Source organism: Ictidomys tridecemlineatus, chromosome 11 (assembly GCF_052094955.1).
Source record: "Ictidomys tridecemlineatus isolate mIctTri1 chromosome 11, mIctTri1.hap1, whole genome shotgun sequence".
NCBI lineage: Eukaryota > Metazoa > Chordata > Mammalia > Rodentia > Sciuridae > Ictidomys > Ictidomys tridecemlineatus.
Window position 1 is genome coordinate 21,363,197 of NC_135487.1, and position 18,277 is coordinate 21,381,473.

The 18,277-nt window shown below is 47.5% G+C and overlaps 2 protein-coding genes across 3 annotated transcripts in view; one reads left to right on the forward strand and one right to left on the reverse strand.

Moving 5' to 3' along the window:
• Positions 1-3,371, forward strand: part of Zcchc17 (zinc finger CCHC-type containing 17) — a 50,963-nt gene extending 47,592 nt beyond the window's left edge. For both annotated transcript variants that reach the window (XM_005317725.5, XM_040288268.2), the window contains one exon: positions 2,469-3,371. In XM_005317725.5, coding sequence (XP_005317782.1) covers positions 2,469-2,630 — 162 coding nt within the window. In that variant the 3' untranslated portion in view covers positions 2,631-3,371. The remainder of the gene's footprint in view (positions 1-2,468) is intronic.
• Positions 3,372-4,037: 666 nt separating this feature from the next.
• On the reverse strand, positions 4,038-11,816 carry Fabp3 (fatty acid binding protein 3). The gene is given in 4 exon segments (NM_001282265.1): positions 4,038-4,324; positions 5,614-5,715; positions 7,377-7,549; positions 11,692-11,816. Coding segments are annotated over 4 exon segments (402 nt in total). The 5' UTR covers positions 11,765-11,816; the 3' UTR covers positions 4,038-4,270.
• Between the last annotated feature and the right edge of the window lie 6,461 nt (positions 11,817-18,277).

Consider the following 18,277-nt stretch of genomic DNA (forward strand, 5'->3'; position numbering starts at 1 on the left):
CCAAGAAAGAGTTTTGGTTTAACCTCTTTTTACAACTTGACTCATCTGCTATAATCACCTGGTCAGACTATAAGAACATTCTGGTAGTTCTCTGAAATAAGAGAAAAATAATTCTATAGCTTGGTGGTAAAGCACTTGTGTAGCATGTGCAAAGGCCATGTGCTTGATCCTCAGCACTGAAAAACATACTGCTAATTACTTAGGCATAACGAATCAGGCACAGGCACTACAGTTAGAATTTATTTAATTCTAATTAAAGATACTTATTATTTCTAATTCACTGAAAACTGAGATTCAAGAAAGGTAGGTCCCATGTTTCAAGTGACATAGTAAGTTAAGTGGCAGAGCTAAAATTTGAATTTAATTCTTTAAAAATCATTCATCATACCATGATGCCTCTCATAATTCTATAGGAAGAGGGTCCTTGTGCTACACATAGGATAACTCAGGAGATTTTCATTCACATCATCCATATGCATGTCTCATTCCTGCCTTTGTGATCTGGGACAAGTTGCTTCCAACTTCTCAAAGCCATAGATAACTGTCTCATTAAATCACCACATCCATGTGACATAAGTACTGTTCTTACCTTTTTTCCATTTGCAGAGGCTGGGCCTCAATGAGGTGAGATGACTGGCCAAGGTTACTGAATAGTAACTTCTTGGGTCTAGGTTGAACACCTAGTTCACTGTGATCTCACAGCCAGCTTCTCTCAGGATGTTGGTTAGAAGCCTGCAGGAAGAGCAATGGCTTCACCCTTTTCTGCATTCTCCCTTTTTTCCTCCCATAGTCTCTTCCACTTTTAAAAACCTTAATAAGGTGCTGGGTGAAGTACAGCATGCCTGTAATCCCAGTACTCACTTTGAAGGCTGAGGTAGGAGAATTCAAAGCCAGCCTTAGCAACTTAGTGAGGCCCTAAGCAAATCAGTGAGACCCTGTCTCTAAATAAAATATAAAAAGATTGGGGATGGGCTGGGGATGTGGCTCAAGTGGTAGCACGCTCATCTGGCATGTGAGCGGCCCGGGTTCAATTCTCAGCACCACATACAAACAAAGATGTTGTGTCCGCCGAGAATATAAATAAATAAATATTAAAATTTAAAAAAAAAAAAAGATTGGGGATGTAGCTCAGTGGTTAAGTGCCCCTGGGTTTAATCCCTGGTACAAAAAGGGGGTTGGGGGGCAGATGGGGATAATAAAATATAAAAAAAGATTGGGGATGTAGCTCAATAGTAAAGTGTCCCTGGGTTCAATCTCTAGTACTTAAAAAAAAAAAGAAAAGAAACTTTACTAAAGGAAAAGACATAGGTAATGCTTAAAATTGCTTCAACTTCCCTATAGAAGCCTAGGAGCCTGCTTTCCATCTCTGGTGTGGGTTTGTACTGGTTACTCTTGGCAGCATGGTGTGTAGGGGGCGTGGGGGGTCTAGTTTAGGGACAGTTCTTTATCAGTATACTCTTGCAAGGTTGTTGTGAAAGTTAGACATGATAAATATTCAAGGAGAGCAGGTAGAAGCTCATTGATGGAAGGGATTTTTTTTTTTTTCTTGGCAACAGAGTCTAACAGAAAACAGACTGGGAGACAACTCTTAATAAATCTTTTATTTTGTAATATTAGGTGAATCACTGTCTCTAGATAAGACTAGGTAATCTCTAGAGATCTCTTTCATCTTTAGTATCCTACTTTTTTAAAAATGGAAGTAATAGAGCCAGGCATGGTGGTACATGTCATTGTCCCATTAGGAGACTGAGGCTGCAGGATTGCAAGTTAGAGGACAGCCTGGGCACTTTATCAAGACCTAAAATAAAAAGGCTGGGGAAATAGCTCAGTAGTGGAGCATGTGCCTACCATGCATGAGGCCCAGGGTTAAATTCCCAGTACTGAGAGAAAGAAAAGGAAGTGATAGATGTTTTTAACCAAAAAAATAAAGGAACTCCGTCCCCCCCCCCCCTTGAGTTCATTCCTGAAATAACCCGTTTTACCAGTTGTGGAGTCTTTTCCAGTGTTTTCTGTATATACTGGATATATGTATGTATGTATAAATGTGTACACATAGTGCAACATTGTGGCACATGCCTGTAATCCCAGCTACTCAGGAGGCTGAGGCAGGAGGAGCACAAGTTTGAGACCAGCCTAGGCAATTTAGTGAGAGCCTGTCTCAAAAAGGTCTGGGGATATAGCCTCACCATAAATTGATCCCCAGTACCACAAAAACATAAAAAACTTAAAAATAAACATACAACTCTGTATAGTACACATGTATCCATGTATGTTTTATATATACTGGAATTTATATAATAGATATTGTATTGTCTTCGTTCTTTCACTTGTTTTGGCTATTTTTTACTTAATTGCTTTTATTTATTGTCTTCTAACTTATTAAATAGCTCCCTTCTGATTACCAGCTGTGATATTTTTTTAAAGCAAATATACATGCACAATGTTGAATTTTAAATTTTTCTTTTTAGGAAAAGAAGAAAAAGAAACATAGAGACAAGAAGTCATCTGACTCCGACAGCTCAGACTCTGAGAGTGATACGGGCAAGAGAGCAAAGCACACATCAAAAGATAGCAAGGCGGCTAAGAAGAAGAAAAAGAAGAAGAAGCATAAGAAGAAGCACAAGGAATGAGAGTAGAAAAGAGATGACGGGGTGGTTGAGAGAATAAGGAACCAGGAGTTTTGTGCCTTGAAGCTCTGGCTCCTGAAAAGACTCAATAGTGAGAATATGGCCTCCCACCCCGTTGACAACTATGGGAATGCAGCAAGCAGGTTTGGGAGTTACAGGTCAGAAGCAGCCACCTGAATGAGTTGTTCTTTCCTTACTGCTTCTGATCTCTTTGCAGTTGACCCCTGAGTCCCACCCATTCATTCACCCTATTTTTTTTCATTCAGCAGGAGGTCTGTTTACCCTCCTCAGCTACCACTGCCAGAGCTGGATACCTTTATAGGAGTCCAGGCTAAAGCCACAAGTACTGCTGTGGAGGTGAGAGCCTGGCTGTTATTTGAACAGTGACTGGTGCCTTCCTGTTGTCTGTCTTGAACCAGGCGATGGGTTAGTTTATGCTGTGTATGTAGGAGCAGAGGGAAACTGGCAGCAAGAGGGAGAACGTGGTAAGGAGTGGTGCTCACTTTTTCCATTCCCTAGTATGGTTCTACTAGGCTAGAAGTGACAGCCAGTGACCACAGCCATAAAACAGTCATTTGCAGTTTGACTTATCTTGTATATGACATTCCAACAGACCACTGAACCAGACATATGAAGCCAAGGTCATTGCTCTACTTTCTATTTATTACTGTATGATTTGGCTAGTTCCACTTCAGGTCTGTGCTTAAATTCCTGGCACTAAATGGAAATGTGTTTGGTTTGAAACCTGCTCAAAGTTCTTATTCTTATAATCCTTCTTCTTGGTTAACATAACAGATTTAAAGTCACTGAATCTACATTAGTTTATAGAAAAACATTTAATATGTTCCCTTAGACCTTGGAGAGAAGCCTAGCCAAGGGCTGATACAAAGCTAAAGGTACTAGCAGGCCACAGCTTTCTTGGAAGATCACTTATAAACCCTTCTGTAATGATCAGATGATCTATTTTCCCAGAGTTGATTAGAGAACCAGTAAGAATTTATAACCTTTGAGTACTAGCCTGGTGCATAATGAGAGCTTATTAGTATCTTGGCCATTGGTCATCTTCTCCCACAGTAGCCCAAGCCTGGATCCTGTGATCTTGTACTCTGGGAAGGGAGAAACCACAGCATCCCACAAAGAGCCAGACAAAAGAAAGTACTCAGTGCAGTATGGGCCAGGGGTGACAGTTCAGTGGTCAACGCGCCAATGACTGGAATAGGTGATTTGACCCAGGGAGGAGCAATGTCAAGGCAAGATGTAGGTGCAGCTATCATCATTGAATGTCCCTGACATTGTCCATTTTAGCTTCTCATCCAGTGTTTCAAGTGACCTTAAAGCAGTTATTTCTGCCCATTGACACCTGGGGAAAACTTAAGACTCCCAGAACCACATCACCAGAGGCAACTGCATGGCCTCTGCTCTGCTTTATTGACTTCAGAGCATATTGGATACAGTTTAAAAAAAAAAAAGAAACACATACATACACAATGGAAACTGGGGATCCAGGCTGGTGTCACCTGATCCCAGAAGAATTCCTCAAAGTAGGTTTATACAAAATGCCAGAGGAAAAAAATGAGGCAATGTGGTGCTGAGTCCAGGGGTGGCCAGTTGACAGAGGAACAGTCAGTGACAGTGCTGGTGCATCATGCCTCTTTTTCGTAAGTGCGAGTGCACACTACACTGCCATGGGTGAGTGTCTGGAAAGAAAGATGAGAGTCAGACAGGAAAAGACCTCAGGAGTACTTACTCATCCTGATGAGTGTCACTTGAGTACCTACTATGTGCCAGGTACTTTACATTTCTGATATGTACCAAGTCTTTTTTAAGGTAGGTGCTATAATTCCTACTTTAGAGATTTATTATTTATCTTAAAAGAAGATACAATTTGTTTCTCTTTTTCTTACATCATTCAGCTTCCTTCATCCTTATGGGTAAGATGGTGCCTGGCACATAGTAGACAAATAGGTGAATAAAAATGTCCAGAGATACTTGAGGAATGGCTGTGCTAAGCTACCAACTCTCCATTCTTCCCCTAAGTTCCCTAAGTTGGGGCAGGGCCGGGGCCAGATCCCCACCCGTCTGGTGTCATAGAGGCAAGCCATGGCCTCACAATAGTCTGAACAGCCAGTGAGTATTTGGTCCTGTTTGTGCTATTCCCACCAAAGCTAGGAACTTCATTCCTAGCTCTGAATTCAAGAATGGCCCCATGTTGAGTGCAAGAACAAAGGTAGCAAGTTATGCTCCCCAGGAAGGTCTGCAGTGAAGATGCTGAGTTAAGAACCTGAGGCCCTGCAGAGTTAGAAGGTAGAGATCCCAGTGGCTGCTATCTGTGCCCTGAATCTGGGGGAAGAGTTCCCTCAAGGGTACATTCTCCAAGTGAAGCCCCCAAGCTTGTCTAAATAGACAGATCTGCCAGCCATTTTTGCTACTTTTTACCCAGGCAATAATCAGATACTTGCAGGAGGCCAGACCTAGAACTAACTCTAAGAGGAGGTCTTACTGGAATGGGGAAGAAAGGGTTGTGCTGTCCATCAGTGCCTCCAGTCATCAGGCTTCCCCTGCATGTGACAGCATAATACTAGAGAGGAGAGGGAAGGAAATGGGAGCCTATCCTGGAGAGCCTGGAGTCAAATTGGCCCTGCTTCCCATCTCTTCTTGGGCTGTGGAGCATCCGCTATCCTCCTCCCTCCCCAGTGAGGGTTTCTGCTGTGCATACCCAGTCTCTTTCAGACCTCCCAGAAGCACTAAAAGGTGGGTGTTATTAATACCCACTTTATCGTTGCACTTGGAGAAGGTCACTTGTCCAAGTCATGTAGCCTATAAACAGATTTAAACCCAGACCTTTGTGAGTCCAAAGCTATGACTTTTCTTCTGCCTCTCCTATCCCAGCTTTGATGGCTCCTGGGGATGACCTTGGCTTTTTACAGGTTTGGCTTTTTACAGGTTAGTAACCAGTTAGCTAAGGCTCCACACTTGCCCATCTTACCAAGATGAGTTTCCCATCATTTAGCTCCCGCACAAGTGTAGTCTCTTGCCCGTCCCACTTCTGCACGTGGACAAGTTTTCCTCCATCCAGCGTCACAGTGGACTGTGGAAAAAGGGTAGAGGCCTGAGCAGTGATCTGAGCCAGGACTGAGGAACAGGATAAGAAAGAGAAAAAAAAGCACTTATCGTGTCTGCTATGTGATATCCACAGCCCTGCTTCCTCCAAGATAAAGAAGACATGTACCTGTACATATTCCTGACAAAGCTGAGGAAGAGTTCTGAGGACCTCTTTCTGGTCGTGGTCATCACAGTGCCTAAAAGACCCTTAGATGGGGAGTATTAGGCTTCCCTCTTCTCTTCTCAGTCCACATCATGTGATCCCCTTCAGCTGACAAGAGGGCAGCAACTACAAGGTCCTAGGACTGGGTGTCCCTGGCTCAAAGGCCCACTTAGTCCTCTGGGTGCTGCCAGCCTGCATCAGCTGGTTCTCATTTGGCAACTTGCCCAGGTCTCTCTTCTCTAGGAATTTGGGGGCTATAGTCCAGACTTGGGAACCTTGCTAAGCAAGATTCAGCAGGAGATGAGAAGGTCATATTATGTGTTTGTGTTGCTTCTATCTTGCTATGCTGTCTGTAGCCCACCTTACTCCTCATTTTCATCCCTCCTAAGTTTTTTGCCCACTCAGAGCAGATTATTTTTGGCCCTCACATTCACATCCCTGTGTTTGAATGGGGTTTTTGCCCCTCAAGAATATGGCAAGCTTAAGGAGGTAGGGATATGTGGTGTGTGGTGGGGCTGTGACCTTCCAAGGTCAGCTTCTTTCTTAGGGCAACCAACATCCCCTGCTCCGCTGCCAGCCTGCTGGGCAATCCTGCCCTGGGCTTTAACTCCTCTCCCTTTGCAAGGAAAACAGCCCCTACCCTGTTCTTCCTGTAGGCAACTGTGAGGAAGAGGAAACAGCTGAGCTGTGTTTTAGGGTACTGGTGAAGAGGACACTGCTTAGAGACACCCTAGAAGTCAGAGTCCCTTATTTCTCTCCCATGCTTGGTCCAGAGCTGGGAATCCTGAGGCAAGCTGCCAAGACAAAAACATCATGGGGTAACAGAGAACTGAGACTGGGGGTAGATGCTTACTACCCACCCCCTGGAAGAGGGAGTTAAGACTGTGGGAAGACTACAAACACCCATGACAGCTGAGTGGCCACCTCAGAACACGATTCTAACTGCCTGTCAGGTGGCCACACTGGAAATACTTTCAGGGTCACTGGCCAGGCTTGGGAGTTACAGGTTGCAGAAGAGGGAACATCTGGATAGGTCTCAGTCTCTTGTTCCCAGCTGCCTGCTTAGCTATGGAGGCCTGGACAACCTTACTAGTGGAGGGCCCTGGTTTCTCCTGTGCATCAATCCCAGAGCACTTCAGATCACAGCCACGGCCACTTAACTCCGTCTATGGAAGGGGAAAGAAACCCAGTGCTGTGGCATACCTTGCACAAGGTCACCCAGCTGGAGCTAAAGGAGCACAAGGTCAGAACATTCTGGCTCTGTGCCGCCCACTCCCAGAGGCAGCTGGTAGTTGAGTCCCAAGAAAGGAGGAAAGAAAACAAGTGGACAGAACTAATATGTATTTAGCACCTAGGACAATCCAGCACTGAACAGGCTTTATGAAACCTTGTGTCATGCAAGTTGCCTATGAGAGCCTGCTCCTCAGGGTGCAATGACAAGGGTCTCAATACCCTTGTTCCCCATGCCCCCTTCCCTGACTCACCTTGACCTTCCTGTCATCTGCTGTAGTCTCATCAAACTCCTTCCCCAGCTGAAAACTGATCTCGGTGTTCTTGAAGGTACTCTGTGTTTTTAAGATGATGGTGTCCCCATTCTTTTCGATGATTGTAGTGGGCTTGGTCATGCTGGCCACTTGCCTCGTAGCAAAGCCTACACCTGAGGGCGAGGGGAAGATTATGAGAATATGAGCTGCCACTGAGAGGCACTGCACAAGCTCAAAGAATGATTCTTAGACCAGAATCAACCTAAGTCTTTGTGTGGCCTTCTATGCCAGAGGCACTTGACTACTGAGCCATATCTCCAGCCTTTTTATTTTTTATTTGGGGACAGGTCCTCACTAAATTGCTAAAGCTGGTCTCAAACCTGTGATCCTCCTGCCTCAGCCTCCCAGCTCACTGGGATTACAGGTGTTGCTGCTGTATCTGTCTGCCATTATTATTTTTAAAAATTCAGTCTTCCTCTTACAATGAAGCAAACAAATTTAACCCCAATATAAGGAACAGGCATGCCATAGTAAGACAGTGACAGAACTGAGACTGGAATAAGGTATCAGGTAGCCAGGCATGGTGACACACTTATAATCCTAACTACTTGGAAGGCTGAGGCAGGACAATGACAAGTTTGAAACCAGACTAGGTAATTTAGTGAAACCTTCAACAACTTAGCAAGACCCTGACTTAGGGCTGGGGATATAGCTCAGTACTAGAATACCCCAGGTTCAATCCCCAGTACCAAAAATAATAAGGTACCAAGTACACAGTTCAGTCTTTCCTGCCCCCTTGCAGGGTTGATAACAGTTACACTGTATCTCTACAGATGTAAACACAGATGGAGTTTAAGCTCAGGGTCACAAACCTGAAGTTGAAGCCTTAACTGTTTCACTACAGAGCTTACTTATCTGCTCCTCCATGCCACCTCCCAAGACACAGCACCAGGCGACCCTCCAGGGCACCTGAGTTGCTCAAGCTCAGGTAAAGTGGACTTTGGCTTCCAAAGCCCTAGGAACAAGAATTTTCCACCTTTGGAAATTTTTACCCCTGAGAAGCATTAGTACTCTTATCCCCCAAATGTGGCCATACGACCGATTTAGGAATCAGGTACAAATCTAGGAGACTTGGGAGAAGCCTAAGGTGGTAACCACAATGAGTTAAGAAAAACTCATCTCCTGACTCCTAGCCTGAAGTCCTATGGGGACTCTCCTGGCCTATGCATGGCTTCCCTGGGTGCTGGACAAAGTCCTGAGTGTCCTACAAGCAAAAGAACACCAAACTTCTAGGCTAAGCCTTCATCCTTTCAGGTTGCAGCTTTCCTGGAATCTGTCCTTCTGCTACTGAACTTTGATCATGACTGCTGTGCCCAGCTGCCCCCAGCAGCCTGTGCTGAGCTGTCCCCCAAGGCAGAGGTGGGGCCAGAGGTAGTGAAGTGGTGTCTGGTTTTCTAATGTACCTGAGTACATAGTGCCTGCTGGAAGCTGTGTACCTTGTACATGTTCTACACAGGTTGTTTTACTTAATGCTTGGAACAGCCCTAAGGGTAAGTTTTATTGTTCCCAGTCCACAAATGAGGCTCTGTCTGGTGTCTTATCCAAAGTCAAAAAGCAAGTGACTGCTCTAGACTCCCAGACTGTTCACTGTTCCCACTATGCCATTCTGCCCAGCACAAATGCATGCACCAAGGCTACCAGTTGTGCCTGTGGTCAGTGGGACTAAGCTAGGCCTTTCTGCCTCTCGAGAACCCTTGGTCTAGGGCACAAGGTGCAGGGACTGACTCTGCAGTTCTACTGATGCCAGCCCACCCTACCTGGCCATTGAGGGACTGGGCCTTACCTCCTGATATCAGAGTGAGTCAGGCCAGTTATACTCCCTAGTGCAGAAGTGGGCCTTGTCACTGCAACCAGAAGCTGTTTGCTCAGGACCTATCTAGGGACATACAGTGTGGGACTGAGACACAAGAAACTAAGATGATTCATGCCTGTAATCCCACTGACTTGGGAGACAGGATTAGCAAGTTCAAGGCCAGCCTCATCAACTTAGACTCTGTCTCAAGAAATAGAAAAATGGGGGCTGGGGATGTGGCTCAAGCGGTAGCGCGCTCGCCTGGCATGCGTGCGGCCCAGGTTCGATCCTCAGCACCACATTACCAACAAAGATGTTGTGTCTGCCAAGAACTAAAAAAAATAAATAAATATATTTTAAAAAAATAGAAAAATGGGTTGGGGATGTGGCTCAAGTGGTAGCACACTCGCCTGGCATGTGTGAGGCACTGGGTTCAATCCTCAGCACCACATAAAAATAAAGATGTATCCACCTTTTTTTTAATTTTATTTTTTAGTTTTCGGCGGACACAACATCTTTGTTGGTATGTGGTGCTGAGGATCGAACCCGGGCGGCATGCATGCCAGGCGAGCGTGCTACCGCTTGAGCCACATCCCCAGCCCCAAGATATTGTCCACCTTTAAAAAAAATAGGAAAATGGCTGAGGGCATAGTTCAGTGATAGAGCACCCGTGGGTTCAGTCCCCAGTACCACAAAAAAAGAAAAGGAAATGAAGCCAAAGCTAGCTCCTGAGAGCTGAGGTGGTGTTTTGTTTTCTTTCTTTAAAATATTTCCAGTTGTAGATGAACAATACTTTTTTTTTAGATTTCTTTAAAATATTTTTTACTTGTCAGTGTACCTTTATTTTATTTATATGTGGTGCAGAGGATGGAACCCAGTGCCTCACACATGCTAGGCCAGCACACTTCCACTGAGCTACAACCCCAGCCCCAGACTCCAACTCTGACGTGCGAGGATCACTTGAACTCAGGAATTTGAGACCAACTGTGCAAGACAATCAGACTCTCTCTCTCTCTCTCTCTCTTTTTTAAATATTTTCTTTTTCCCTTCTTCAGTGGGCCTCAGGCTTTCATCTGAGAAAAGCAGGCTAAATAGAATCTCAGCCCTCTAACATAAGAAGCTGTCATGAGTTAAGAGCATAGCTCAGTGCTAGAACACATGCTTAGTATGTTTCAGGTCCAGAGTTGATTCTAGCACCCAAAGACAAAACCTGCCCAAAGATGACAGGTCCTTAGGGAGACCTGGCTTCTGGCCGAGTTGGGCAGAATAATGAAATAACTGGGCTTGTTGCAGCCCAGTTCAAGGACTCAGGCCTTTGGCCCAAATGTCTGCTTTGGGAAGAGGAACTAAACCTAGGCAATCCAGATTCCCCAACAGCTGTGTGAGGCCTCGTGCTTCTCTTCCAAACAACAGTTGCTTTCTTGGAGTCACTAGGCATGTCCGCAGGACAGAATAGGTGCAACTGAGAGCTCTGACCTCAAGAGCCACACTTTTAGTACCTATACCAAGGGAGGACTAGGAGCAAAAATTGAGAGGGACCCCCACATACAACCATTGCCTATCTGCTTCAAGCAGCCCTTCTTCCTTGGAAGCAAGGCATGGAACCTAGCTCAACCATGATCATCATCCCAGGCTTCCCTGTCCCAGCCTGATGGGCTAGAACAGAGCCCAGAATTTCAGAGAAAGGTTATCACCTCCATCTAAGCAAACTAGTAAAGGAAGGGCTGAGGTCAGTCTTTGGATAAGCAGTTCCTCTCACTCCCAGTGTCTATAGGGTAGTGGGAAGAGCTGTGGGTTATAGAGCTTAAGTCCTGGGTTTTCTTACCAGTTCAGCTATGGAATTTATATGACAAATTTCTACTTGATATTGGCCTCAGTTTTCCCAGGGTCCTTACCTGTAGGATTCTTTGAAACTATTCTTCCCCATTCTGTAATCACAGTTCTCCATACTCTCCTAGACCAATGACTCTCCCTTTAACATTCAATCTCTTCCTCGGTCTTTCCTACTTCTTTAGGCCACAGTACACTATCTGTCCCAATCCCTTTCCGGATTCAGACTCCTCCGGTTTCTGTGCCACCCATTCCCGTTCTTTCTCCCCAGGCTCACCCAGGGCCTTTGATCAGTGCTCTTATCCAAACCCTCCCCCCCCACCTCCAGGTCATATACTCCTCTTCCTCGAAAGCGACTCCCTGCCTGACATCATCTAAGGGCACAGCGGCCTTCTCCCTGCCCCTCCTTATCCGGGTAGACCCCTGGCAGGTTCGGACCATGAAAGCCCCAACTCAACAGGCCTCCCCACGCCCTGGCCCAGGCTGCCACCTCTGAGCCCCGTCATCCAACCTTGTCCAGGAGGAATGGATGCGGCCAGCGTACAAGAAACCAGAGTAGCAGAGCGCTGTGCCGAGCTAGGTGCGCGGCAAGCCCCTTCCCAGCCGGCATCCAGAGCCTGGCTGCTCGCTCACCAAGTGACTTCATGTAGTCATCGAAATTCTTGCTGTCCACTAGTTTCCAGGTGCCCACGAAGGCGTCCACCATGGTGAAGCTGGGCTAGGCTGAGAAGCAAGCTGCGAGAGATGGAAGGCTTGTAGACTCCGGGACCGCGGCTCTCCGACCGAGCTGCCGCTTTAAATAGTCCTGGCATCACATGATGAGCCGTGGCCCACGCCCCCCGGCTGCCGAAATAGGAAGCCCAGGGCCAGCGCTGGCTCGCCTGGGGGCTGGGCGCCCCTCCCCCACTGGTCAGGCGGGAGGGGACCAGCCGTTGGTCCCGGCTCAACTGCGCCAGCCCCGCCCCGGCCGCGGAGTCCCATCCCCACGCTGGCAACACCTGCTCCTTTCCCTGGCTTCAGGGCGCTCTTCGGAATCTGAGATGGAAGAGCTGGGGCCCCGCCGGCCCGAGAGCCACTGCGCACCCACCGGAGCGTCCGTCACCCTGTCCCTGCGGCCGAGATGAGACTAGAGGACAAAGGAAACTCGCCCTTGCCCGGTGACCCCGCTGGGGAAAGCTGGTTGACTCCGGTGGCCCCGGCATCTTGGTCTTTATTTTATAGGTGAGGAGCCAGAAGCTCAGAGGGGCAACGGACAAGGTCATTGTAATGGGGAGCGAATTGAAGCCCAGATGGCAAGCCTGGCACCCGCCTCCCACTGCCCAGGGGCGGGGCTCGGAGAGTCACCGTGGGCACCGTCCGTGGTTGAGCTGTCCCTGCGTCCTCACCTGCTCCCGGAGAAAGCGTGACCCTTCCCGGCGCCCACCCGACACGTGCTTGCCCCTCCCTACGGAATGTCGCTTGCCGGCGTCTTTCCTCGGGCGACCCAACTCCCCACCCTCCGGTGACCTCTGAGCTTGCGCTCAGGTGATTCCCTTCACCCACCTTCAGAAATTCTGTCCATTGAGTTCTTCGCGGCCCAAGGACACCTCCCCCACCTGCCTGAAACCCGCAGCCCTCCCTGACCTGGCACCAGCCTGCCAACACTCTCCTGGGCACCTCCTTTAGAGAGCCCTCTGTGCGGTTGTTTCGGCACTTTACAGTTTACAAAGCACTTTTTTATATCGAAAAGACCCTCCTTATATTGATGTTTGTTGCATTTAAGTACATTGTCACGTTGAACTTTCTAAACAAAGTCCTTGAAGTAGACGTTATTTCCTTTTTGCGGATGAATAAATGGAACCTCAGAAGAACCCATTCATTAATTCAGCAGTTATTAAAACACTTGCTTTGGACTGGGGCTGTGGCTCAGTGGTAGAGCGCTTGCCTAGCATATGTGAGGCATTGGTTTGATCCCCAGCACCACATTAAAAAACTAAAAAAAAAAAAAAAAGGTATTGTGTCCATCTGTAAATACAAATATAAAACAAACACACACTTGCTTTGTGCTGGGAACTGCTGTGGAGAGACAACAGGAAACACAACCCATGCTCAAGTAGTTAGTCTTGGGGAATACTCACTCAACTAGTGTGGTGAATTGATAGGAGGCCTGTCCTGATCCTGACCTGGAGCCTCAGGGAAGGCTCCCTCCCCAACCCTGCCCCCCACCCCACCACGCCCTGCCCCCAAGAGAGGTGTGAGTGAATTCCCAGCAGAAAGGCCCTGCACAGGAGGGAATGAACTGCAGAAAGGCACCCAGGAGCCCAGGGGGGCTGGCCAGCTCTGCCACACACCTATAATGGGGCAGATCTTCCTCCCTGGGCCTGTTTCTCCAAGTGGAAATCTCTTCTTCCCTTCCCCTGGCTGTTCTGGGAAGAAGGCCCAGGAGGAAGAGGCCTCTCCCTCACCCACCAAGGCCTTGATTCCTTTGGACTTGCCAGAAGACTGAGAAGGCCCATTTATGCCAAAGCTATAGGGACAGGCCTCAGGGCTCGGCATGGAGCCCTGGTGACCTCACTTCAAGGTCACACAACCTTAAGACACAGGGCCTCCTCTCATTTATTTTTTAAGTGTGAGTAGGGTTAGTGGCCATTTTATTTGTTTATTTATTGCAGTTTGGGGATTGAACCCAGGCCTTGCACACACTAGGAAAGTTCTTTAAACCACTGAGCTACACCCTCACCCATGGTCCTCCTTTCTCAAGCACTGAGTGGACAAACACCCAAGTCCCTAAGCCATTTCCCTACATGATCTGCACATTGCAGTGGGGGAGGGCTGCAGCTGGATTGGCAACTGCCAGCAGAAAGATGTGTCCTCATCCTGACTCCACTGGATTTTGTCTATGGCCTTCAGCAATTCACTTAAGTCACTCTGAGGTTCTGTTTCATCTTTGAAATAGAGGTATTTGGGGAAGAAGAACACATTTAAAATGCTAAGCATGATTCACTAAATATTCACTCCTGATGCATTGGTTTTGGTTTTTTTTTGTTTTGTTTTTTGTTTTTGGGAGGGGGGCGTTCCGGGGATTGTACTCAGGGGCACTCAACCACTGAGCCACACCCCCAGCCCTATTTTGTATTTTATTTAGAGACAGGGTCTCACTGAGTTGCTTAGCGCCTTGCTTTTGCTGAGGCTGGCTTTGAACTCTGGATCCTTCTGCCTCAACTTCTCAAGCAGCTGGGATTACAGCCATGGCGTCTGGCTGATACATGGTTTTTATTCTCTTGGTGAATGATACAGGATACCTAAGAGTCTGAACCCTGCCCCTCCCCTGCTCGGTCACCCAAGGCCGGTTTCTTTGCTTCTCCTTTCTTCTTCTACTACTACTACTTTTTAATATTTAGTTGTCAATGGACCTTTATTTATTTGTACGTGGTACTGAGAATTGAACCCAGTGCCTCACACATGCTAAGCAAGCACTCCGCCACTGAGCCACAACCCCAGCCCCACTCCTTACTTCTTTATCCTGAGACAAGACTAGAAACTGCTACAGCTGCGAAGACGGACAGAAGAGGTCCAGCTTGGGTTTTGAGGCACTCTGACAAACCCCACATGAGCTACTCCTGCTCTCACCCATGTCACCAAGTTTGACTTCTAAGTCACACCTCATCCTCCTTTTGCTGATTTTCATCCTTCCTCTCTTTTTCTGACTCTTTGTGTGTGTGATGTTCATTACTGGAAATTGAGTCTAGGGGTGCACTACCGCTGAGTCACATCCCCAGCCCTCTCTACGGAGTCTGGATAAATGGCCCCGGCTGGCTTGAACTTTGAAACCCCTGCTCAGCCTCCCGAGTTACTAGGATTTAGGAACAACCACCATGCCAGAAATTTTTCATCTTCCCTTTGAAGTATGTACAGTGCTCTCCTCCCCACTCTGAGTACCTGCACCCTCCTTGCCCTACTATGCTCACGGCAGTCTTGGAAGGGACCACTTGTGAGTCCTGTCCTTTTCCTGTTCTTGCTATTGGCAGATCCAGATGTGGCTATAACATCTGGCAGGCAGCAGAACCAGTGCTTGGCAAGAGCAGCATCTCTTCAGCCTGCTCCCTATGCTGATGTCACTCTTCTGTGTTTCCACAGCAACCACAGCCTGGAGAAGAGGAGAGATGAGTAAGGAGGAGTGAGCCAATGAGATGGGCCCGCAGCACCGGATGATATGTGGGGCCATAGGAGGGGGGAGAGGGAGGCCTGCTCAGCATCTTCAGCTATTTCCTGGACCCTCCCTTGCCATCTGGGTCCTCCATTAAGGACTGTGCTATTGGCATGGGAAAGAGTTTAGAGGTGGAGCCAAAGAAGCAGAGCTGGAGGGTCCACTGACCCGGGCAGGTGGAGACCCTCTTTTTTGCCCCTTCGGGACCTAAGTCAGCAGGTGCTGACCATCTCCACCTTGCCCTATGCCACCACTAGGACCTGCAACTGGGAATTTTTTCTCTTTTTCTGGTAAGGGTGGTAGATCTCTAACTCTGCCTACCGTGGTGGTTTTGATAATCCTTTGTTCTTCACCCTCCATACTTCTTTCTCCCTTGGTGCATGGAAGATCAGACACATTCTCCTTAGAAAGAAGCCTCTTTCAAGCAGGACACTGTGGTAGCCCATGAGTCTAATCCCAGCTAATCAGGCGACTAACGGCAGGAAGATCACAAGTTCGAGGCCAGCCTCAGCAATTTAAAAAGAGGCCTGGATTCTGAATCCAAGGCCTGTCAATTACTAGCTAGAGATCTGCAGCAAGCCCTTTCTCTTCTGAATCTTCTTTCCCTTCAAATGCAGGAAGGCCTTCAATTTCTTGGGGTTGTCACAAGGGTTAAAAGAGAGAATAAGGCTAGTTGCAGTGGCACACACCTGTAATCTCAGCAGCTCAGGAGGCTGAGATAGGAGGATCACCAAGTTTAAGGCCAGCCTCAGCAAAAGCATCAAGGAAACGGGATTTCACTAAGCAATTTCACTAGCAATTTAGACCCTGTCTCTAAATAAAATACAAAATAGGACTGGGATGTGGCTCAGTGGTCCAGTGCCCCTGAGTTCAATCCCCAGTACCAAAGAGAGAGAGAGAGAGAGAGAGAGAGAGAGAGAGAGAGAGAGAGAGAGAGAGAGAATAAATGGAAAACCTAACATGAATAATTATCAAATACTAATTCCTTTCTCTCTCTCTCTCTGCCAGGTTTCCTCTCCAGGACAGTTGAATGAGCCAAGTACTTTTGAGACCCTGAATCAAAAAGAAGCTCCCAGTGTTTGGCCAACTTCTTGTTGAGGTCATGGAGTGGACATTAGACATTGCAGATAAGTTCCCTCCCGCTCCCTTTCTGTCCCTTTAAATAACCTGTCCACTGCACTACTCCCGAACTACCCGAAGGCCAGGCCCTATGCTGGGCTCAGTGGGCAAATAGGAAAGCTGCAACCCCTGTCCCTTCTCACAGTTTAGAGGGGCTGCAGCCACAGGGGGTGGAGGGACGTTCCTTCTGCCACTAGGAAATCCGCTTCCTTGTTCCCCAAATTCTTGCAGGTGAGAACTGGACTTCTGGGTGCCTGGTGTGATCTGTATCTCAAAGGCAGCTTTCTCTGGGGACAGAGCTGTTTCTAGGAAATGCGCCTCAGGAGTCACTGCGGGGTGGGACCTGAGAGGACAAACGATGGCAGCAGATACAGGTTTATTATTCAACACTTCTGAGAAACCGCTGCCCAAGGCAGCCTGCTCCCTAGAAGGGGAACAGAGGGCTTGGACGCTGGAGGGGCAACCTGACTGCCCAGGAACCAGTTGCGTTTCTTTCTTTATTATTATTTTTTAATTCTTTTTTTGGAGGGGGGGCAGAGGCGGGTCGGCCGCAGGCCTCTGGGTCTGTCAGACCCAGCTAGACCACCAGGAAGCCCCTCGGGGACCCTCCCACCCCCAGGGTGGAGGGCAGCTGCCAGATTCTTTATTTATTTTTAAAGAATTTCTTTTTTAGTTGTAGATGGATACAGTACCTTTACTTTATTTATTTATTTTTGATTTTTGTTTATTTTTTTTATGTGGTGCTGAGGATCGAACCCAGGGCCTCATACATGCTAGGCGAGCGCTCTACCGCTGAGCCACAACCCCAGCCCCTGGTTTTTATTTATTTTTGCAATGATGGGGATTGAACCCAGGGCCTTGCATATCTACCACTGAGCTACACCCCCCAGCCCTAACTAGATGTTTATTCTGTCTGTTGCTGACAGAATAAAGCCCGATTCTTTAGCATGATCTCACCCGTTTCCTTGACCTAAATTGGTACTGAAATCCTGCTCCCAAAAGAGCACCTAGCAGATAATCGGGTTCTGTATAATGAATGAGGCAGGGAGGGCGTCTGGCTACCTCTCTAGCTTTAGGTTCTCTGGAGAGAGACTCACTTGGGTTCCAGTCTTGCCTCGGTTACTTATATACCAGCTGGGTGACCTCGGGCAAGTCGTGACCTCCTTGAGTATAGTTCATTCCTCTGTCAAAAACACCAGGATATTGGCCAAATTATATTGTTAGATTGTGGGTGTGTGTGAATATGTGACAACTGACCCCATCATGACGCACAGCTGTATGCACCAATAAAAAGTGTAGAAACAAAAACACACACCAGGGTCCCTGCCTCGCTGGCCTCCCACGGACTCTGAGAGGACAAGGGTGAGTTGGGAGCGTGGGCTGTTTCCTTTCCAACCTCTTTGTGTTGCCTGGGCACAAGCTGCACTTCCCTTTTGCAGCCCCTTGCAGCCCCCACCTGCCTCTCCAGCGCCCCATGCTGCATTCAGACTTTTTTTCCCCTTAAGTGTTTATTCTTTCATTTTGACCTTTTTGTACCTTCCAAGAAACATAAGTTTCCTTCTTACTGAGCCACACTTGCAGCTCTTTTTTTTATTTAGAAACTGGGTCTCAGCTCTTGCTAAATTGCTGAGGCTGGCCTCGAACTTGCAATCCTTCTATCTCAGCCTCCTGTGTCACTGGGATTACAACAGGCATGCGCCACTCCACGCCTGGCCTACCTACAATTCTCTTCCTGCTTAGTGCCTAGTTAATCTACAGATTTTTCTACTGTTCGCTTAACTGTCTTGTCTCCATCTCCCTGTCTGGATACCTATCCTACTTTGATGGGGTCAGAGTATGTCTTTGCTGATACATTTGAGGCCCTTCTAGGGTTAGACAGGTTTGTGTTGCTCTCTGCTGTACACAGGGCCTAGC